At 46.4% G+C, this 24,098-nt stretch overlaps 1 protein-coding gene across 4 annotated transcripts in view; it reads right to left on the bottom strand.

The window, feature by feature from the left end:
• ACACA (acetyl-CoA carboxylase alpha) overlaps window positions 1-24,098 on the bottom strand; it is a 525,165-nt gene that overhangs the window by 482,852 nt on the left and 18,215 nt on the right. For all 4 annotated transcript variants that reach the window (XM_082245775.1, XM_082245776.1, XM_082245777.1 and 1 more), the window contains exons 2-4: window positions 14,706-14,949; window positions 4,764-4,896; window positions 3,544-3,682 (exon numbers count right to left, since the gene is read on the bottom strand). In XM_082245775.1, coding sequence (XP_082101901.1) covers window positions 3,544-3,682; window positions 4,764-4,896; window positions 14,706-14,932 — 499 coding nt within the window. In that variant the 5' untranslated portion in view covers window positions 14,933-14,949. The remainder of the gene's footprint in view (window positions 1-3,543; window positions 3,683-4,763; window positions 4,897-14,705; window positions 14,950-24,098) is intronic.

Genomic DNA, 24,098 nt, shown 5'->3' with positions numbered 1-24,098 from the left:
TGCTCTTAAGTCCAGAATTGGACGCACTTTGCCCTCTTTCCTGGGTATTGTAAATAGGTTTGAATAAAACCCTTGAAACCGTTCTGTCCAAGGAACGTGGACTACCACCCCTTGTTGTAGTAAATCTGTGACTGCTCTCCGCAGATCTTCTAAACGATCTGAGGATAGTCGGATATTGGAAGTGAAGAATCGCGCCGGTGGGAGAGATCGAAACTCGATCTTGTACCCTGACCTTATGACTTCGCAAACCCATTTGTCCGGAATTCTGGAAAGCCATGGATCCGGGAACCGGCGAAGACGTCCCCCCACCCCAGTTATGGGTGGGGGAGCACCTTCAGGCTTTGGATGGTTTATCTTCAGGTCTGGAGGGGGCGGGCTTTTGCTTGCCCGACCAACGACCCCTGACGCCTCCTGCAGGAGCTTTGGAGGACTTAGTTTTTTCACCCGCGGGACGAAAAAACCTCTTGTGAGCAGAAAAAGAAGGCCCTCGTCTTTGACGAGTTCCTCTACCTTTAAAATTTTGCGGTAAAAAGGTGCTCTTTTCACCCGTGAGATCTTTAATGATCTCATCTAAGTTGGCTCCAAATAGACGCTCTCCTGAAAAGGGGATATTAGCCAATGCTTTTTTGGAACCTTGGTCGGCTAACCAACCTTTTAGCCACAGTGTACGCCTGAGAACCACTGCTGAGACTGATGCTCGCGCCAATAATGGAGTGGCGTCTAACGCCGCATCACACACAAACTGTAACCCCTGTATCATTTGTTCCAACAAATCTGATACCGCCTGAGGGACCTCTTCTAAGTCCCGGCGTAACCACTTGGTCCATTCAGTTACAGCCTGCGAAACCAGACCAATAGCTATTATAGGTCTGAAAGCTGATCCAATCAAGGAAAACATGGTGCGAGACATAGCTTCTATCTTGCGATCCACTGGATCTTTAAAAGACGGAGCGTCTTCTAAAGGAATAACCGTGGCTTTATTCAATCTAGCAATTGGTGAATCCACCACAGGTGGTTCTGTCCATTTCTTAATAAGGGTTTCCTCAAACGGATAACGCCTGTCAATGCGTTTAGAAATAGTAAAAGTGCGTTTTGGCAGACGCCATTCTTCTTCGATTGGATTGCCAAAACATTTGGGCAATGGAAAAACCTTCGCCACTTTGATGCGTTTTTTAGTCCCAAAAGGGATTTCAGTTTCAGCTATTTCCGATGGAATACCCTGTAACCTTAAGGTCTCTTGAACAGATACAATGAGTGCGTTTACCAACGCTTCCTCTCGGGCTATGGCGGATGCCGAAACATCCTCCTCACTGTCTGAAGAGACAGGACCCGAGACACCAATCCCAGATGAAGTACCTGCAACTGCAGAAATGGGCTCAGAGTCTGAATCCGAGGTTTCAGATAATATGGGGTTAGGCGGGGGTCGCTTTCTTGCGCCCTGTCCCTGACAAGCCACTTCCACCCGGGACACAAAAGTTTCCATAATAGCTGACAATGATTCAATTGTCAATGGGGTGCTGGAGGATCCCGCAGAACCCTCGAGGGGATCCGGAGGAGATACATGAGTGGCAGGGTCCATGTTAATTCAGGACACCTTTGCCAGCAAACAAAAAAACTTTTTCTTTTTTTTTTTTTTTTTTGTGTGTCTCCCCCTAGCGCAATAGCGCCCCTCAGAGTACCTGCTTCTCGATCCCACAGAGAGAGAGAGGGACCCCCAAGGCTCACCAACCGATGCAGTGCAGTTTCCAACCAACTGCAGTCAGCGTCTGTCTTACACAGACTGAAAGGAGCTGTTTGCTTTTTCCCGGGTAGAAGGACGTGGCTCCGCCCCCTGTGTACGCCTTCCGGCGTTCCCAGCTCTCCACGAGGTAGCTGGGCTCACAAAACATGGCCGCCCCCATAGAAGAGACATAAGACTCCAAAAACATGGCGGCCGGCGTGACCTGAGGACATACATGCATTTGGTCTACGGCAAAATGGCGGCGGACCGCCGAAATCGTTTTCCCAGCACATCCACCTGCATCTCTGCTAAGAGGCGATATATGGATCTACAGGAGATACACTACACATAAGGTAGGATTATACCTCCTATGTCTGCTGTAATGTTACAGTCTGCTGGGTAGAGTGTTAGCTCTTAAACCAAGTCCACTTCCCACAAACACATGCTGTATTACAAGGGGGACTTGTAAGTATCAGATATATACTGACCATATATGGAGGGGCCCATAATACATACTGCCTCATAACGAGGAAAAAAGGGAACGTTTACTCACCATACCGAACCGACAGGCACCCTCTCTTCACAATACCCTCTCCACCGGGGTGGGGGTTTGTGGACCACTCCGGACGCCTCGACTCTCTGGTTCCTGGCGTCCAAGCGAGACTTTTAACTCGCAAGGTCAGTCCCTCCACTGGGACTCCGTCGCGGCCGACCCAGCGCGGAGCTCTGGTCTGCACGCGCTCGTAGGCAGAAACCGGGGTGACCACTGGATCTCAACATCCAGCCCGTCGCCCGGCCCCGCATACTTACTTGAATGTGTCGCGGCCGACCAAGCGCAATGCCATGGTCTGCGCGCGCTCGTAGGCCGGCTGGGGTGACCACAAGTGTCGCCCAGTCCGGCATTTTTGCTTGAAGATCTCACAGGAAAAAACACTGGAGAAAACTACCTAAAAAATGTCTTTTTCTTAAAGAAAAAAGTCTTGCCAGGACCAAAAGATCCCAGCAAGGAACTTAGGTCCTTACTCCTGACTAGACAGAAAAAAACTGATTCCCTGTAGCAGAGAGAGGGAGGATATACCCTCAGGGACTGCCCCTAAGGTGGAGCCAGAACGTTTTGTCTTTCTGCCTAGTCCTACTCCTGCGGAGACAACATAACCCAGCTCTTGAGAATCAAGAAGACTACGTCTGTCAATGAGCGATAGAGAAACATTGTTTAAAATTAGTTAAAATAGCGGAACTTAGTGTGGTAAAAGAATTTCTAGCTAAAGCTTGCTAGCCCCAGTCTATTTAATACCAAAATACCTGTGCCAAATGGACCCTGATCTTACTACTAAATACACTCCCCAGCTACTAAATAGGCTAATAGAATGCCAAGGTGCAAAAGAACATAGAAATATGACTGCTCTAAAGCTAAAAAAAAAAAAAAGCAAAAGAATTAATTCAATACCCAAGTGACTCACCAATAAATCACATTGTCAAAATATTACTGTGTAATGAATAATTAATCAACGTGTACATTTTTTTGCTCATGTCATTTGATTATTTAATGGTGACCTATTTGCCTCTTTCCAGACTTTTTCAGGTTTTCCTGATTTACAAATACAAATCTGATATTACATTCTAACCCTAAAAACACAGAAATTCCTAGTTGGAGAAGATACTTCAAACTAGGGGTGGTGGAAAGAGGAGTGGAATATGTTGGTTGTTAGGAGGTTTTGGAAAGTGGGTAATAATAATACTACACATACAAACCACAATCCAATAGAGCATTTTTTTTAAGAAATCCTATTAAAAACCATAGGATATTAGTAAATACCACTAACCTGCATTTGCTTTCAGGTCCTCAGGCGTCACCATGACAACAAACCGTATTGCCCTTTCATTTCGGAACATCTCGTAGGACCATCGTCTGATTGAGCGCATGCATTTTACTGCTGCTATTCCATTGTTAGCTATAAGTACCTGTTACAAAATAAATAAAATATGACATTTAGTGCATCCTATCATAAGCCCCTATGATATCAAAACAGTGAAGGGAAGCACCCTCCGCAAGATTAGCCAATAAGGAAGTTCACCTTCAATTGGCTTTATTTACTGGACCAGTTGAAATGTTTTGACACCACGTAGGGTGAAGTTAAAGGAGAAGTTAAGCTTTCAGAAAAAAATAAACATATTTTTGAGGGGAAAAAAATGTGAATTTATTATTTTTTACTGCAAGAGCTAGGAAAAGGTTTCACCCGTGATCAGGCTTCTGTTGACAAGCCCTGCAGCTTTCTGTCTGTATCTTCAAACAGGCTGTCTGTTGAAAGCTGTAGGGCTTGTGAATGAAGTATGAAAGCGCTCATCAGCGTCTTCGCAGTTCATTTAGAACTACAAGCCATCAGTCGTTGTGGCTGACGGTAGTTATAGGTCATTCATTCACTGGAAATTGTGAGTGATTGACACAACCATGTCGGCTGAGCGGGGAGAAGATCCCCGTCCACGGTCAAACCAGGGCGGCATGAGCTGAAACATGGTACACCCTAAATAAAGATGGAACATAATAGAACATGTTTCAAAAATTGAAGTCAGTCTTTAATTGAGAAGGGTGTGGTGTTCCTGAAGTGTGTCCTTACTTTGGTATTCCTGTCCATGGCTTGGGGAAATGGGCTTTAAAGTATTTCAATTTTTACATTTTCATATTTTAAGAGATATGAAGAAAAATATTTCAGTAGGTAAGCTGTCAAGCCAAAGTCTGTAGAACATATTCTTGTCATGTCTCATGTTACTAATTTAGAAGATAGGGTAGTATTTAAAATAGATAGTTGAAACAAAATGATGGACTTGGCAGAGGAGGACCTGAAAACTAGAAATAGTTCATTAAACAAATATGCCCATTGGTGCTATATTGCTGTTCCTAGTTGGTAAAGACAAGAAAGAAATTAAAATTGCATAGTTTCCCAACCCAAAACTTTAGCCTAGCTCATAAATGGTGGGGCTGATGGCAACATTATCTAAAAAAAAAAAAAAAAAAAAAAGAATCACTATGGTAAATCAAATATACCTTTTCGATTACTTTATTTCCTCCAAAGCGAGTAACAAATTCAGCAGGGGAAGCTACTGTAAAATCTCTTTGTAAATCAATTTTTTTCCGTTCTCGACCTTGCTTGACAAGGTGTAAGCCAGACATGCTAGGCCTGTAGATAAAAATGAAAACAGAAAGTATGCATAAATAGTAAAAGGTAATGGTTCCTTAGCTAATGAAAAGGCAGAATATATTTATTCAATGAGGAGGGCCTGAAGTTACTGCAAAAAAAATAAAATAATAATAATTTTTGTAAGAACTTACCGTAAAATTATTCTCTGAGTCCTCTGACAGATACAGCCTCTTCCAATTTTCATCACTATTGGGTAATGGTGCCCTCTACAGGAGCAGGCTAGGTAGTGAAACTTCATTAAAAAGCTTTAACTAGACACACCTTAGGGGCTGTCCCTCTCGACATTACCCTCAGACACTTAGAGCTTACTAATCAGTTTCGTAGCAAGCAGTACAGGAAGACAAACAACCCCAAAATAGAGGAGCGGGGGCTGCATCTGTCAGGGGACTCAGAGAAAAGAATTTTACAGTAAGTTCTTACAAAAATTCTATTTTCTCTTACGTCCTCTGACAGACGCAGCCTCTTGCAAGTTTCATCACTATTGGGATGTCCCAAAGCAATGCAGGTGTGAGGGGTGGGAAAAGACACAACCAATAGAACGGTAACGTCCCAACAAGGCCAGAACAAAAACGTGGCCAACAGGGCAACAAAAGCTCAACCAACAGGAGCTAACCCCAGAACAACAAATTCACCCCAAGAAGAGAAAACATGTCTCTTCAACAAACCGCAGCGCTCAAAACTTTGCGGCCAAAAGGAAGCATCCGAGGATGCCATCACGTCAATCTTTTAAAATTTGGTAAAAGTGTGCACAGACGACCAGGTTGCCGCTTTACACACCTGAGCCACAGAAGCCTGATGGCGAAAGGCCCAAGAGGCACTCACGGCTCTAGTAGAATGTGCCCTCACAGGGAAAGGAGGAATCTGACCCTTGAGTGAATAGGCCTGAACAATAGTCTGTTTGATCCACTTAGAAAAGATTGCAGCAGACACAGCCGAACCCTTCCGAGGTCCCTCAGGAAAGACAAAACAGGGAATCAGACTCCCTAAAGGATTCTGTGGTCGACAGGTAAACCCTGATCGCCCGAACCACATCCCATCCAACGAATGCAAGGCAATGCTTAGGCTTCGCACAAAGCGAAGGCAAAACAATATCTTCATTGAGGTGGAAGGCAGACACCACCTTACAGAAGAAAGAATGGTTGGGCCGCAAAACAACCTTATCCCTATGAACAACCAGGTAAGGTGAACCAGAGGACAGAGCTGCCAATTCAGACACTCTGCAAGCAGAAGTGATAGCCACCAGAAAGGCAACTTTCTGGGAAAACACAGGCAGAGGTATTTCTCTGATGTCTTCAAAGGGAGGTCGTTGCAAAACGGACAAAACCATATTCAAGTCCCACGGAGGCAAAGGAGCCCTCTGCAGAGGACCCAGATGACGCACCCCTTGAAGAAAGGTGCGAATAAGGGAATTAGTCACCAAGGGACGCTGGAAGAAAATGGCCAAGGCCGACACCTGACCTTTAATCGTGCCCAACGCCAAACGCTGTACCACACCATTCTACAAGAAAGCTAGGACCCTCACAACTGAAAAGGAGCAAGGATGCAACCCCTGAGACTCACATCAGGCAATGTACGCCTTTCAGGTACGATGATAAATCTTCCTGGAGGTAGCCTTCCGAGCTCTCAGCAAGGTAGGAATAACAGCATCAGAGAGACCTCTGTCTCTCAACACCTGGCCTTCAACGCCCATGCTGTTAAAGCCAGAGACCGTAAAGCAGGGTGGAAGATCGGTCCTTGAGACAGCAGATCTTCCCTCAGAGGTAGCCGCCATGGAGGCCCGACGACCATGTTGACGAGGTCTGCGTACCATGACCGACGAGACCAGTCTGGGGCCACCAGAATCACTTGTACCCGTTCCAGCACCAACCTGCGGAGGAACCTGGACAACAGTTGAATTGAGGGAAAGGCATAAATCAGCTGATACTGGTGCCAAGGCACCACCAACGCGTCCGCGGCACCTGCCAGAGGATCTCGAGCCCTGGCCACGAACCTTTCCACCTTTTTTTTGATACGAGATGCGAACAGATCCAGAAACACCTCCAGATGCAGGGACCATTCCCCATGATCCAAGGACTGACGACTCAGATAGTCCGCCTGCCAGTTCTCTACTCCAGGAATGTAAACAGCAGAGATAGCTGGAACGTGTGCCTCGGCTCAAGACAGAATCTCGGCCACTTCCTTGGCTGCCCGGGCACTCCTGGTGCCCCCTCGGTGATTGATGTAAGCCACAGCCGTGGCATTGTCGGTTTGAACCTGAACCGGGCGACCGCGTACCAAGTCGCTGAATGGAGCAGGCAAAATTTTATCGCCCTGAGTTCCAGGACATCGGCCAGTACTCCACCCCAGCCCATCAGGCTGGCATCCGTGGTGATCACTGTCCACAACAGAGGCAGAAAGGACTTGCCCTGGTTCAGAGTGGGTGACAGAAGCCACCATGAAAGCTCCGTCCTTGCGAGACGGCTCAAACACACCATCATGTCCAAGGACTGGGGATCCCTGTTCCATTTGGCGGGAATCTCTGCTTGCAGAGTCCTTGTGTGAAACTGGGCAAACGGGATAGCCTCGAAAGCTGAAACCATCAGCCCCAGGGACCTCATGCAGGTCCGCAGGGAGGAGAGATCGTTGTCCCTGAGGGACCTGATCTCGCCCTGCAAAGTCTGAAGTTTTCCCTCCGGTAGAAAAACCTTTGCTTGAGCGGAGTCCAGGACCATTCCCAGATATTGCAGACGTACTGATGGAGTCAGTGCCGACTTCTGGAAGTTGATGGTCCACCCGAACTCCTGGAGCATCTGAACCATGACCGTCAGATCGCCCGACAGAGTGGCACACGAGCTCACCCTCAACAAGGGGTCGTCCACATAACCAAGGACCGCAATCCCCTTCTTGCTTAGCAGAGCCAGCACCGGGGCCAAAACCTTGGTGAAGAACCTGGGAGCCGAAGCTAGACCAAAGGGTAATGCCACAAATTGAAAGTGCTCCTCTGCCACTGCGAAGTGGAGATACCGCTGATAACCTTCATAGATAGGGATGTGCAGATACGCATCCATTAAATTGATAGAGGCCAGAAAATCCCCTTGACTTAAAGACGCCACCACCGACTGGATGGATTCCATCTGGAACTTCTGCACCCGCACAAAACGGTTCAGTGACTTGAGGTCCAGAATCGGACGAACCTTGCCCTCCTTCCTGGGCACTGTGAACAGGTTTGAATAAAACCCGCAAAATCTCTCCCGCTGTTAAACTGGGACAATAACGCCATCTTGCATCTGCACCCTTGAGAGTCGTCGGGCGATTGGGAGACAGATGGATATTTGATGGAAAGAACCTGTCTGCGGGGCGAGATCGAAAGTCGATCTTGTACCCTGAATGAATCAGTTCGTGAACCCAGGGACAACCAGAGTTCCTGAAAGTAACGCAGACGTTCCCCCACCCCTAAAACGGGTGAGGGCGTCCCTTCATGGAGAAGAAGACTGGGCCGCAGGAACGGAGTGACCAGCCTTGGACTTATTAGACCAGGGTTTCTTGTCACCGCCGGAGGCATTGAAGGATTTCCCTTTTTCCTGCGCCCCTGAGGCACGAAAGGGCCCCCGATGAGCCTTGAAGGAAGGACACCGCCGCGTGCGGGGCAATTTACCCTTCGTGGATTGGAGCAGGAGGGTACTCTTACCCCCTGTGAGACCCTTGACAATCTCATCCAAGGAGTCGCCAAAAAGGCATTCCCCCAAATAGGGGAAATCGGACACAGTCTTTTTAGAGGCTTGAGGAGTGAGCCTGCCACCATGTACATGTGGTGGGAAAGAGTCTCCACGCGCCTATCCATCGGGACACGGGAGGTAGCATCACTCACCATACCATGGACCGCGGGCACCGCTCCGATACAGTTCGCCTCCCACCCTGAGTGGGGGTGCCGTCAGCCAAGAGGGGACGCTGCAACACAGGGCGTTCCAGGTTGATGCATCCCGGCGAAGAATTTCTCCTCAGGCTCGTCCCCATCCGTCAGGGCACTGTCGTGGCGAGGCCTGGGCGGACCACAACCTGTGCACGCTCATAGGCCAGGCTGGGGTACCATAAGGATCTAGATTATCTAGTGCGAAGCCCAGCCCGGCTGTTGCTTGTAGTTCCCCAGGAGGATCCCCCTGACTAGCTAGCGATAGTGAGTGAAGAAAATAAAATAAACATTTTTCAAAGAAAAAACAAAAAGCTGAGCCCGGAGTCCCAGCAGGTATCCTAGGTCCTACTCTTGAGCTGGACAGCAATAAACTGATTAGTAAGCTCTAAGTGTCTGAGAGTAATGTCGAGAGGGACAGCCCCTAAGATGTGTCTAGTTAAAGCTTTTTAATTAAGTTTCACTACCTAGCCTGCTCCTGCAGAGGGTGCCATTGCCCAATAGTGATGAAACTTGGAAGAGGCTGCGTCTGTCAGAGGACGTAAGAGAAAAAACAATTAACGTTACATCACACTGGCCAAAAACATACAGCGGAATAGTGGAGGCTCCAGTTGTATCATGAGGACAAATGTTTCTTTTCCAATTCGGACCTATTTAGGTGTGACATGCTGACGAGGAGTAGAATTTGATACAAACTGGTCCTATTTTTTTTAAAATTTTAACTCTTCCACAATGACTGTTAGAGAGGTATTAACTGTTAGAGCTGCTATTTGGGTGACATAGTCTGGGTCCTGTGCCACCATCTTGGTCTTCTTTAGCCAGCTGCCTCTTCTGGATTCAGGCTGCCAGCTCCCATCCTCTGGCCTGTCTCCCAGGCTGTTCTCTATCCTTGGTCCTGTATTTTCCTGGTACACATGACACCGGTATCACAGGAGACTGCAGGACCAGAGACATGTCATTCTGGCCTAGGCCAATAAAGTGGTGGGAGAAGGGCAGGAAAAGATATAAAATAAAAAATATAAAACACACACACACACAAATTGCGATTGGGGAGAGTTAAGTGTGGAGTTGAATTTTGCTTTAAAAGGGTGCCTCCTTTTGGTAAAGGACAAATGGTTTTCTATGCAAGATGAATGGTTCTTTAGCCCGCTGTCGGCTGAAAACGGGTCACAGGAGTACAGAACAAACTGTACTCCTATGATCCATAGGAGAGGTAGGGCCAAAAGACCTTTAGTCACACTTCTCCTTTAGGCAAACATGTTGCTTTGAAATGAATGGTTTGCTTAAAATGTCCCTATGCATTCGGAAGGCAAACAGGAGTTCTCAGCTGTATGATGCGCCTGTTTATGGTAGTGGAGAAGGGAGGGTGAGCTGCCTCAAACAGTCTAGGTGCCAGGGAAAAACCACAGCAAATAAGGCAATGGTCATTTGGGGCTGTGTTGTGACAGCCCAGAGACAATGGATTGTAGCTTGATCCACCCAAAAAAGGGTCATCTGGTATCTATGAGCTCCTAAAGATGAAGTGTGAAGCTTCCATTCCGTTATTCTGAAAGAGGAAGTTTCACTTCCATTTTAGTGTGTTCTGTTCCCCAGGTGTGTAGTAATTTGCCCCATCTTCCTATGTGCTTTAGTGCTTTAGAAGGCTAGATCAGCAAAGGCATCCCCCTCTCCACTGATGTCCAACAACTGCTTTATAGGACTGTGCTTTTCTCTATCCCCACTTGCCATTTTAGCTGGCAAGCCCACCTCTTGCCTTGCATTTCTCATTAGACGCTTGCCTCTAGCAAGTGCTTGGAGACAGAGAAAAGTGCAACCGTCAAAGCAGCCATCTCTTTGCTAGCTGCGTTGTTGGGCAGCCATGGAGGCAGGTGGGGTGCCCTGTCCGACCTCACAGCTAGTCTTAGATATCACATAAAATGATGGAACAATGATGTGCGTTGTCCCCTGGGGATAAGAACACATTAAAAAAAATAATGGAAGCAAGGCTACTACTTTAAACCTACTTCGCTATCTGATGAGTCATTGACCTTAATGAGCATATCATATATCCTGCCGCAGGTCAGTGACTCACTATATAGTAAAAGGGAGATCAGGATGATCGACAAGGAACTTGTACATAAAAAAAAAAGATAATAATCAGCACTGGCTGCTTCAGCATCTCTGTTATGGCAGGCCCCTTTAATACCTACCCTGGCAGATAGGCTGCCTCCAGTTTATACCTCAGGGCCTAAATGCAGTCAAGGAACATGAAGCTCTAAACACAAATACATTAAGCAGAATATATAATGAATCACAAATTGTGATTTCCTGCAAACAGTTCTTTCAGTGCCTGATAGCTTTTCAGTAGCTGATTTAAAGGATTTATTAAGGTTCAATTTTTTTTTTTTTGAATAACAAACATGTCATACTTACCTGCTCTGTGCAGTGGTTTTGCATAGAGCAGCCCCAATCCTCCTTCTCCTCCTTGCTCTGGGGGCACTCATGTATGCTCGCCACCAAACCTCCTGTTTTATGGATACACAGAGTGTGGCTTGGCTTGGCAGTGCCCTCGCTCTCTCTTAACTCCCTGTAATTGACAGCAATGGCTCCCACTGCTCTGTCTCAGCAAATGAGGAGGCAGAGACCCGGGAGAGCTTCTGCTCTAAAGCACATTACTGGATTGAGATCGGCTCAGGCAAGTATTGATTGGGAGGTTGATGGGGAAGTTTCATACTGAAGGTTCACACCTTTAGCCTTTACAACCACTTTAATTACTTACTGAGTATGCAGCTTCTTCATATTTTAATTCTTGCCTATGTTCCAGTTTAAGCTGGTGTCATGATTTCACACCCAGCTTTTCAGGGTGGCTCCTTTCTCTTGCAGCACCCTATGAAGTTACCCTTGCATGCAGGGACTATAGTCATGTCTCCCCACACTGTGTGCATCAAAAGAAACACACAGCGCTGTAGTTCAGAATGGCAAGGAACTCCCCTGCTTCTCCCTCTTCCTCCCATCTCCAAGCTAACAAATTGGCTCCAGATTCCACTGTAACACTTTCCTGGGAAGACCAGAAGTTAAAAGGATGCAGCACTGAGAAAGCAGGATCCAGCAGCATTGAAAGATGTGCTGGGGTAAGGATTCTAACAAATAGTGAATGTGGGAATGTTTATTTTATCACGCTCAATGTGTTAATCTAAAAAAGACTGAAGGTTTAAGACTCTTCCCTGCCAAGGCCCACCTCCCAATTTGCCTCTCAGAAGTCCAAACCATTTTTCATGGTTTTTGAATCAATAATTAAAATGCAAACAGGAGACTTGAAAGTTCACCAAGGAACCCCACAATATTTCTGATAGAAAAAAAAAAAATAGCAAAATTATTCTTCAAACTCTATCTACCAGTGTTTCAACTTGAGCATTTACACTAATATGTACTTGTGTATATACACACACATATACAAATAAATTACTGTACCACCAAAACAAATCACTTTCTTAATTATAGATCTTTATGCAGATGTGTGCATTGTACCATAAACAACAATGCACCTGATTGAGGATCTCTGAATGATCCAATGTTGACCCAAATGACTAATGATGATAAATAGAATCCACCTGTGTGTAATCAAGTCTCCGTATAAATGCACCTGCACTGTGATAGTCTCAGAGGTCTGTTTAAAGCACAGAGAGCATCATGAAGAACAAGGAACACACCAGGCAGGTCCGAGATACTGTTGTGGAGAAGTTTAAAGCTGGATTTGGTTACAAAAAGATTTCCCAAGCTTTAAACATCCCAAGGAGCACTGTGCAAGCGATAATATTGAAATGGAAGGAGTATCAGACCACTGCAAATCTACGAAGACCTGGCCGTCCCTCTAAACTTTCAGCTCATACAAGGAGAAGACTGATCAGAGATGCAGCCAAGAGGCCCATGATCACTCTGGATGAACTGCAGAGATCTACAGCTGAGGTGGGAGACTCTGTCCGTAGGACAACAATACTGCACAAATCTGGCCTTTATGGAAGAGCGGCAAGAAGAAAGCGATTTCTTAAAGATATCCATAAAAAGTGTTGTTTAAAGTTTGCCACAAGCCACCTGGGAGACACACCAAACATGTGGAAGAAGGTGCTCTGGTCAGATGAAACCAAAATCCAACTTTTTGGCAACAATGCAAAACATCACCCTGAACACACCATCCCCACTGTCAAACATGGTGGTGGCAGCATCATGGTTTGGGCCGGCTTTTCTTCAGCAGGGACAGGGAAGATGGTTAAAATTGATAGGAAGATGGATGGAGCCAAATACAGGACCATTCTGGAAGAAAACCTGGTGGAGTCTGCAAAAGACCTGAGACTGGGACGGAGATTTGTCTTCCAACAAGACAATGATCCAAAACATAAAAGCAAACATAAAACATAAAGCAAAATCTACAATGGAATGGTTCACAAATAAACATATCCAGGTGTTAGAATGGACAAGTCAAAGTCCAGACCTGAATCCAATCGAGAATCTGTGGAAAGAACTGAAAACTGCTGTTCACAAACGCTCTCCATCCAACCTCACTGAGCTCGAGCTGTTTTGCAAGGAGGAATGGGCAAAAATTTCAGTCTCTCGATGTGCAAAACTAATAGAGACATACCCCAAGCGACTTACAGCTGTAATCGCACCAAAAGGTGGCGCTACAAAGTATTAACTTAAAGCAGAGTTCCGGGCACAAAATCTGTATTTTTTTTTTTGTGCCCCTCCGCTAGCTACACATAACCTGAAAAGGAATTGGATAGTTATTTTTTTTTTTTTTGTACACTCACCTTGTAATCGAAGATCGTAAATACTCACCTCAGGGTACTTCCTCCTCCAGCGCCGAGGCTCACCCCGTCACTTCCTGCCTCGCGATGATTCCTGGGAGCTGAACGTCATCGCTCCCAGGAATCAATGCGACGGCACCGGCCCCGCACGTCACTTCCGGGCGACGCCGCATTCCCCTGCTAAACAGCTTCTGGGCATGCCCAGAAGCTGTTTAGGAATGCGGCGTCGCACCGGAAGTGACGAGAGGGGCCGGTGCGGCGCATTCTGGGAGAAGAAGACGCGGAAGAAGACACCGAAGAGGACCGCGCCAGCTTCAGCTGCCCACAAGAGAGATGGAAACGCTGTGGAAGAAATTTTCAAAGTAAGTATTTCTTCTTGCAGGTAAGTGCGAACCGGGACAGATCAGAGGCTAGCCATTGTGGAATGTGCTATCCCTGACTGCCCCGGGGGTATGTTCATCAAAAAATGAGATCTGTGCCCGGAACTCCGCTTTAAGGGGACTGAATAATTTTGCACGCCCAATTTTTCAGTTTTGTATTTGTTAAAAAAGTTTGAAATACCCAATAAATTTCGTTCCACTTCATGATTGTGCCCCACTTGTTGTTGATTCTTCACAAAAAATTACAGTTTTATATCGTTATGTTTGAAGCCTGAAATGTTGCAAAAGTTTGAAAAGTTCAAGGGGGCCAAAAACTTTTGCAAGGCACTGTGTGTATATATATATATATATATATATATATATATATATATATATATATATATATATATAAAGTAAATGATAATGCTACATGGCTAGAAACTTGGCATTTTTTTTATTGTGTGCAATAGGCCTATGGTATATCTAAAGAACAAGCATTTATTTTTTTTAAATAGAAAACGCGTCACTAGCAACCATCCACAGCTGATTTGCGCTGCTCTTGCGGCATGCACAATTAACATTTCTAAATGTTCATTATAACAATGAAATCATTATAGGTCCACTTTATGTAGGACGTTGATGAACAATACCTCTTTGGAAAAAAAGTAGCATTGTTTAGAGCTTTTCATGGCGCCAACATAATCTCTTTGTTTGTTTGTTATATGCCTAACATAAAGGCACAACGATTTATTTAAAACCCACCTCATCTGTAAAGCGGAGCTATCTTGATAAGGGGAAATTCCTATGTCAGAAAGGGTGTCTGAAGATATAGAACCTGGAGAAGAAGACCTGTCTTTATCTTCTAGAATGTCCACTTTAACCAAGGAACTAAATTCATCCTCCGAGTTGTCTTCTGACACTGAACCAATGATGAAACGAGAATGATGATTCAAGTCCAGCAACCTGGATGGAAGTGGTGGTTCGTCCATTTTTCTTTGGAGGGCGGCTAAAAAAACAAATACATCACTTTAAATAGAGATGTCGTAAATGTAAAATAGATGTTGTAAAAAGAAATCAGTGGTAAATAATGTAATTACAGAACACATATCTTCTATTAATCTAAAAACTGTACTGTACTGTAATAGCATATTTAGCTATTATAATACTGTTATGCCTTTTAGTACAATGAATAGGTTCCTATGTTGTAGTACAGGCGTGCCCAACCTTTTGGAGAGTGAGGGCCACTTAAGCAACTTGGTAATCGGCCATGGTCCACAATGACCAGAGCAGGCAGATGAAATGTCTGTGTCAACTCTGCATATGCAGAGCGGACATGGACCCAGCCCTCTCAACTCTTTGGGGCCCTCCGATCCGCCCAAGAGTGCAGTGCACCTGTGGCTATCCTGCGGGTTACCTGAACTTTGCCATAGAGGTCTGTTATATCCTGCAGGTGTGGTGCACTTTCTGAAAGCAGACCAAAAGTCCTGCATTCAGGGGTTTTGGTGCACTTTCCGAAAGTACACCAAACCCACAGGTAATAACAGAAGTCTATGGCTCAGTGCAGGTAACCCGCAGTTTGAAAACAGCCTAGTAATCACTGCAGAAGACATACTGTATGCCCGTATATACACAGTGATTTTAGAATATAAACTGGCCTTTAATAATAGTATCCCATTTAGGAATCTCCCTTAGTAAGAGTATTGCAGGCTGTTGCTGTCCCAGGCGGAGTGCAATCGGTATCCCTCCACCTGTGACAGGAGCCGGTGCTATACACGACGCATCAGCTTGTGTGGCTCTTCTCCCTCCACAGCCCTGCTTCCTCTAAAGCCGGCTTCATTCAGAACACTGATGCTCTGGGATGGCGGGTCAGGCTTGCCGACCTGCCGTCCCAGGGCAGGAGGTTGTGGGTCACAGCAGAGGGCTCCCCTTACCGGTTGGGCACCCCTGTTGTAGTAGTTACATATTTCAAGTTACAAAGTTGGAACCTCTTTAATAAAATATATTGCCATATATGTGACCTATATGTAGTTATTGGGTCACATATTGACACACAGAATGCTGAATATTGTTTGACCATTAATGAATGGGAGAAGAAGTAGTGTTGCAATGCTCTCATGGAAAGGTGGGAATTAACTGTATCTTGTACTTTTATGTTATTATCTACTGACAGCCCACTATGCAAATTAACACTTTTGTGTTTTTTTTTTTGTTTTTTTTCTATTTACATAATCATTTTACTATGCAGGCACATAAACATCCTCACAAAACTGCAACATCACCTAATGGCTTTTAACAATGCCACTGGAGTTCTGCCAGTGAGATTTTTCTGCTACCCTGCCAGATACCAGCTAAGTAGCCGGAGGACAACTTGCCTTGTTGGTATCCACCCAGAACTATGCAAGCTGCCGATAACATAGCCCCCAGCTTTGAAGAACAGCAGAAAAAAGAATTCTTAGGATTTAGCAGCACAGACTGCCGGACCCATTTAGTGCTTCTGCAACTGGTTAGTTAAAGGCCAGACATTAGATCTTTTGCCATATAGGACAAATGTTACTTCAGCATTTGCTTCATTTTAAGGAGCCCATACTTCGGGTGAAACGGTTGCATCATTTTGCAAACGGTTGCATGGCCTGCAACAATCTGCCAAAGTATGACGAAAAATGATTACAACAGATATGCTTATTCCACACAAAATATGGATTAAGTGAGAACAAAATGTTCTTGAACTCTTTGCTTATAAAGTAGGAATCTGTTGGTGCTAAACTCCATTAACTGTAGAAGTTAAATTGGTGGATGTAAAAAGGGTCCCCACAGTTATTAAATGAGTGACCAGGTGTCTTGATGTAGCTACACTATATTACCAAAAGTACTGGGAGGCCTGCCTTTACATGAACATGAACTTTAATGCCATCCAAGTCTTAGTCCGTAGGGTTCAATATTGAGCTGGCCCACCCTTTGCAGCTATAACAGCTTCAACTCTTCTGGGAAGGCTGTCCACAAGGTTTAGGAGCTTGTCTATGGGAATGTTTGACCATTCTTTCAGAAGCGCATTTGTGAGGTCAGGCACTGATGTGGATAAGAAGGCCTGGCTTGCAGTATCCGCTCTAATTAATCCCAAAGGTGTTCTATCGGGTTGAAGTCAGAACTCTGTGCAGGCCAGTCAAGTTCCTCCACCCCAAACTCACTCATCCATGTCTTTATGGAACATACTTTGTGCACTGGTGCGGAGTCATGGTGGAACAGGAAGGGGCCATCCCCAAACTGTTCCCACAAAGTTGGGAGCATGAAACTGTCCAAAATGTCTTGATATGCTGGTATTTTAAGAGTTCCTTTCACTGGAACTAAGGGGCCAAGTCCAACCCCTGAAAAACAACCCCACACCATAATCCCCCCTCCACCAAATGATGTGGACCAGTGCACAAAGCAAGGTCCATAAAGACATGGGTGAGTGAGTTTGGGGTGGAGGAACTTGACTGGCCTGCACCTCAACCTGACAGAACATCTTTGGAATGAATTAGAACGAAGATTGCGAGCCAGGCCTTCTTATCCTCATCAGTGCCTGACCTCACAAATGCGCTTCTGGAAAAATGGTCAAACATTCCTATAGACACAATCCTAAACCTTGTGGACAGCCTGCCCAGAAGAGTTGAAGCTGTTATAGCAGCAAAGGGTGGGCCAACTCAAGACTGAAACCTACAGACTAAGACTGGGATGCCATTAAAGTTTATGTACCTGTAAAGGCAGGCGTCCCAATACTTTTGGTATTTTAGTGTATTTGTATCTTTACAGGAATTGGGGGGGGGGGCAGTGCCACCCACACTATGGGCAGTGTTTGTATAGGAATCTGATCTCAGCTATGTGTCGTGTGTGGAGGAGGAGACCTGTTGAGTGACCTGTGTGTAGTGTGGGCAATGCCAGGACAAGGTCACTAAGCGCCAAGAGCTTAGATGACAAACAGAGCCCACCCCCCAAACCCAAGTGTGAGCATCCTGTTTTAGCATAAATCCCTCACCCCGCCCCCCCCCCCCTCCCCACACACACACACCAAAAAAAAAAAGACAGCACTAATCAGAACACTCATCCCCCAAGCATGAATTTAATCTGAAAGCTAAAATTCTCCCTAAACAAAAATGCAAAAAATTCTCCTTCCTCCCAGGTACAAATCCCCCTCCCAGCACAAATCTTTGACCCCCAATCTCGCCTCCCAGCTCAAACCCTACCCCAAGTCCCCCCTTCCAGCATAAATCCCCCAAGCCCCCCTCCTAGCACAAATCCTGACACCCCAGCAAAAAATTTCCCCGCAATCCCCCCTCCTGGCTTGATTCCCACCCAAACCACCCTCCTAGCACATATCCTCCCTATTCCTCCTTCTCGCACAAATTCCCCTGCTGGTACAAATCCCCCCCCCCCAATCCCCATTACCCTTACCAGCACAAATAGCCCCCCTCCTCCAGGAACAACGCAAGCACAAATGAATGTTCCCCCCCCCTTTTTTTTGCGTACAATTACCCACACTGTGTACAAGTTGCATGTAAGCCCCCCCCCCCCCCCCACACACACACACACACACTTTATAGGGGGGAAACTGCTAAAGAGCTGGGAGGAGGTGCAGCATGTGCTGTGATCTCCGCTCCTGTCAGAGCAGCACTCCTCCACGCAGCAGATGACACAGGATAGCTCTAACACTGGGCTGTACACACACACACAGTTTGATTACCCGCCCCCCTACCCACATGTCCTGCTACTGGAAGAAGAGCAGCCCTTGAAGCACATAGGGGGCGGGTAATCAAACTGTGTGTGTACAACCCGATGTATGAGCAATTCTGTGTCATCTGTCACATGGAGGAGCACTATTCTGACAGGTGGGGAGAGTACAGCCTGCACCTCCTCCCAGCTTTCTACTCTCTCCCACTTCTACTTTCAGGAATTCACTGCTCTAGGGCGCTCTCCTCTTTTCCCAGCCTGAATACGGGGATGGTAGAGAGCAGCAGCTAGGCAAAAAACATTCATGTGAGTGCTGGCCTGGGGAGGGCACAACTGAAATCTGGGGGCGCGCAACCCACCCTAGCACCCGCCTAGTTCCAGCCATGAGCTAAAACCTTGATTTTTCATTTTGGATACAGTGAAAAAAGTTAGAACCTCTGTTAGGACAGAAAGTGATTGCTAATACAAACATTTACAAGATGTGCTTTCACTTCAAAATTGTGACAAGAAAGTGAAGTCTCCGAAATGATACATAATAGCAGAAAAAAGTGGCAGGATTTTAACCATTCTTTGCACTCTAAAACGAAAAAAAAAAAAAACTTTATATTATTATGTTTTTAAAGCTAACTAGTTATCTCTTGTTCTATGAAGTGTGGCCTGGTGAATCATTTAGCTCAGTGGTAGATGCATGGTTTAGTGAAGTCCATGTCAGACAGAACTGTGTTTTAGAGCCTGGTAGCCCACTTTTATTTAAACAGCGGAAAAACAATAGAAAAGTCCAACATAGAGTTGCGATGCAGGGGTTCTTTTCCAGCAAAAATACCTACCCTGGAAAATGCCGAGCCACCTGCCTCTCTGGTCAGCAATATCTCTGCTCTGTTTTGGTCTCCCAGACCTCTGGCTATTCAGGCTTCTTCAGCCTTTTGTCGCAGCGCCCTGCTGCCCGACCCACCTCTGGCCTATGGATTGGGCTTCTCTTCACCCCAAAAGGAGATGATCAAACTCCTTGAACAGAGACCGCTGTCTCCTGTTCCTCTGACCCCCTTAATGAGACCTCCTGTCTTGTGGCTCCTGGCTGGGCCCTCTGACCCCTCGAAGAGACCCTCTGTCTCTTGGCTTCAGGCTGGGCCCTCTGACCCCTCAAAGAGACCCTCTTTCTTGTGGCTCCTGGCTGGGCCCTTTGACCCCTCGAAGAGACCCTCTTTCTCTTGGCTTCAGGCTGGGCCCTCTGACCCCTCGAAGAGACCCTCTTTCTCTTGGCTTCAGACTGGGCCCTCTGACCCCTGGATGAGACCCTCTGTTTCTGGGCTTCTAGCTGGGCCCTCTGACCCCTCGAAGAGACCCTCTTTCTCTTGGCTTCAGGCTGGGCCCTCTGACCCCTGGATGAGACCCTCTGTCTCTTGGCTTCAGGCTGGGCCCTCTGACCCCTCGAAGAGACCCTCTTTCTTGTGGCTCCTGGCTGGGCCCTTTGACCCCTCGAAGAGACCCTCTTTCTCTTGGCTTCAGGCTGGGCCCTCTGACCCCTCGAAGAGACCCTCTTTCTCTTGGCTTCAGGCTGGGCCCTCTGACCCCTGGATGAGACCCTCTGTTTCTGGGCTTCTGGCTGGGCCCTCTGACCCCACGAAGAGACCCTCTTTCTCTTGGCTTCAGGCTGGGCCCTCTGACCCCTGGATGAGACCCTCTGTCTCTGGGCTTCTGGCTGGGGCCTCCTGACCCTGGGTAAGACCTTCCGTCTCCCACACTGGGAGCAACTGCTCCAACTCTCCTCCACCTGCAACTCTCAGCAGACCTTCATTATAAGGGCTGTGTGCACCCAGGAACACACCCTGCTGGTTGTCCACAAAACCCCGACACTGGGTTGGAGGTTTCTTCCCTCCCAAATCACTTTGAAATCTCCAAACCGGAAAAAAACAAAATCCAGAGAAAGCTACAAAAACTGTTTTCTCCACTAAAAATTAACACCCCGTAGTCCTGCACTCTGCAAAAGGTGCGAACCCTGCGTCCTTTTCCTGATCAACTTCACAGTGACAGAGGCGATCCATGGCACAGAAGCAACGAGCAGGTGAGAGAAACCTATTTCATCATTGTTTTGAGATAGAAAGCTGAGAAAGCTGATAAAAGTTTGGCATCAAAACTACCTGCAGAGATCCTAGAAAGAGGGGTTGAATTTACAAAACAAGCTCAGCTTGCCCAACACGCTAGGGACAATGAAACACAGGTCAACAAGTTCAACGACTTGCTACTACAGACCAGCAATAACAATGGAACACAAGAGGTAACCTAGAGAGAAAAGGATGGTACTTTAAAACAAAACAAGTGGGTAAATAAACCTTTAAGACAGTTTACACAGGTGGGGAAGTCTTAAGCTGGGTATACACTTTCAGCTATTTTTGTTCAAACAGGGGATTGAACAGAGAAAAAAAACAGACAGATTTCTCTATTGTATTCTGAGAGGAGAACGTTCCCCCTCCGAATACACTAATAAGGGCTCGCAGCCAGTAGCTGCAAGTGACGATTGCATGCTGGCTCTCCAGCAAGACTTTGACAGAAGCCGGTCATTAGACTGCCTTCTGTTGAACAGAAAGATGTACTGAAAGTCAGCCAGTTCCTGCTGAACCGGTCGACTTTCGGTATGTGTGTACAGGGCTTTAGCCCTGCTCTGGAACCCTGAAGTGTGCCTGGGGTGGATATCATCACATCTAAAGAATCTTCTATTCACCACATATCTGTAGAAGAGGCTGATCAACCCGGATGGTTTTAGCAGCCCAGTCCAGAGCCAAATAATCTCCTTTCAACTTAAAGAATATGTAAACCCAACATTCCATATTCCTGATATGTGCCAGCTGTACCATGTACTTTTATAAAAAAAAGTATCCTGTTCTCTTTGTATTGCTTCCCTTGAGTGAATCCCTGGTTTTCCTGTCAATCCCTCTGCTTTCCTATTACAAACTGACCACACTAAGCATGAGAAAACACTGTGGTCAGTTCTCTAGGTATGCTGGGAACTCAGCCTGCAATGATCAGACTTGTCCTGACACCGATCCCCCGCACATCCTTTTACTGGGAAGCTTAGTGTGCTGTTGCTTTCCCTTTGTCAAGTCACCTGTGGCCAGGTGACAACTGCACCCTGTTGAAGGCAGGGGCGCAGCGCAAGGTAGTGAACCCGATAGCAGACTGCTGCGGATGGACCCCAAGATTCCCCAGGGCACGGAGTCTAAGACCCAGCAGGTGTTCACCAGAGCCTATAGTGGTGAGGATGGACTTGTCGGGGTAACAGGCAGACAAGGGTAACCAAGGGACAGGCCAAAGGTCGGGGTAACAGGAATAGTCAGAGACAAGCCAAAGTTGGTACACAGAAAAGTAGATCAAGCACACGGCAAACAGGAACAAACACTGTTGAACAGCAAAGCAGACCTGCAGTGCACTGGTTCTGAAGAAGCGTGCGTCAGCACGCGAAACGCGTCAACGTCAGACGCCAGCGTCCCGCCCACCCTACCAACGACCTCCCGACTTCTCGTGGAGCCTATCGGACACCGTGGTCTAGCACGCCTATGCCGTCAACAGGAGGCGGAGAAAACCTACTTCCGGATGTCGGAAAGAACCTACACCGTATTGGGAATGACGAGAAGCCTCCAAATAGTAAACTCAGCTTGATACTCGGCTGCAGGATGCCGTAATCTTTAACGGCTAGACATACCGCACGGGGATATCAGCCTGGGCACATCCCGACTAACCGGACGGACATTGGCTTGGCGACACCGAAGTGGATTGTTTTCGGACAACAATGAGGGACCACCGGTAAGAGACTTCTTTGCCATTAATTCAAACGGATAGTTTGGTGGGTCACTATACAGAAGTGCTCAGACTGTTGTCAGCACTCTGCACCCTCGCTTGATAGTCCTTGGTGTCACCAGCCATCCCGCACAACAGGCAGCCAGGTCCCCTAACAGCTGAATAGTGCCGTGCAAGTCAATTGGAAGAGCTTCTTTCCCCATTGATCCACTTGCATTTTTTCCCCATCGGTTCTCTGCCACATACCAAATTACTTTACGGCAGCTTTTCATGGTGTCCACACCGCTGTTTAGTGTACATATACTGGGTATCTTCATGTTGGACTCCACATGACACATCTAAACTGACGAACGACGTCACATGAGCTCCAACGACTAAACCTTCTTTGTGCACCAACTTTACCCCACGCCAGAGGTCTGAACACCTCACATTGGTGAACTGTGACACCCGCTGCCCACGTCCACCTCCACGTGCATCTGCAAGGTCCATAAGTGCCAACAGTTACCTGCATGCCTTGAACAGACTAATACAGTTACTAAGGTGCCATACCCTTTAGCTGACAACTTCTGATACTTTTCTCGGCAAGCAGAACTCGGCACTTTGATTCCATAACTTGGATGAAGTGACCAATGGTCCCCAGTGGCTGATCACTCCCAACCTTATGAATCAGTGCCCATAGGGGCTGTAGGGTGGGCAGGGCATTGGCCTGGGTACTGCTGACCTCAGCAACACGACCCATCCAGGTCCCCAGGGTCTCGTTTTTACCTGGATGACCTATGCTGGGCCTACCAGCAATCTCATCCTAATTTTTGTATATTATCTATGCACATGTTATTCTCCACCTAATAAAATGTTTTTCTTTGATGCACCGTAAACCTTGTGAGCCTGGCTTTTGCAACCATTCAGAGAGGGTCTCTACTCTCTCACCCCCCACTCCTTTTGCACAGACACTGGTTAATATAGACTTCCTGTGATGACCTGTGGGGGCAGGAACAGGAAGTAGAGGTGATAAAAAGGAACCAGAAGTGCAGTCTGACCTCTAATACAGACATGAAGGGACAGGTAAGCTTGCCAACCACTATTGCAAGTCCATGACACCCTTCCCCCAGCTCTTATGCAACTGAGAACAGAGGGAATGTCATCGCTTATTAAAAAAAAAAAAAAAAAAAAAAGAAAAGGTATTTATAATTTGTTTTGTATCTATACACCAAGAGTCTCCAAACTATGGCCCTCCAGTTGTTCAGGAACTACAATTTCCATCATGCCTAGTCATGTCTGTAAATGTCAGAGTTTTACAATGCCTCATGGGACGTGTAGTTACACAACAGCTGGAGAGCCGTAGTTTGGAGATCCCTGCTATACACAGATGCTTTGCCTTTCATTTATATTTTAAACTGAATGGGTTGTTTTACAAGGTGATTGTTTAGAATCACTTTAACCCCACTAGTGAGGAGAGCTCTTATATTACTTGGTTGGGATCAGAGCATTACCATCCTACCAGCAGACAAGAGTAAAGGCACAATGGTCATAAATACATCTGATTTACCATTCCAAGGTGACCATTTTTCTCAGAATTGCCAACATTTATTTATCATTAAAGATGGAACCCACTAGCCGTTAAAAGAAAAAAGGTAATAAACCTTTAACAAAGGCTCAAAA

Source organism: Pelophylax lessonae (genome assembly GCF_965119305.1).
Source record: "Pelophylax lessonae genome assembly, chromosome: 2".
Taxonomy (NCBI): Eukaryota; Metazoa; Chordata; class Amphibia; order Anura; family Ranidae; genus Pelophylax; species Pelophylax lessonae.
This window is presented reverse-complemented; position numbering and strand designations above follow the sequence as displayed.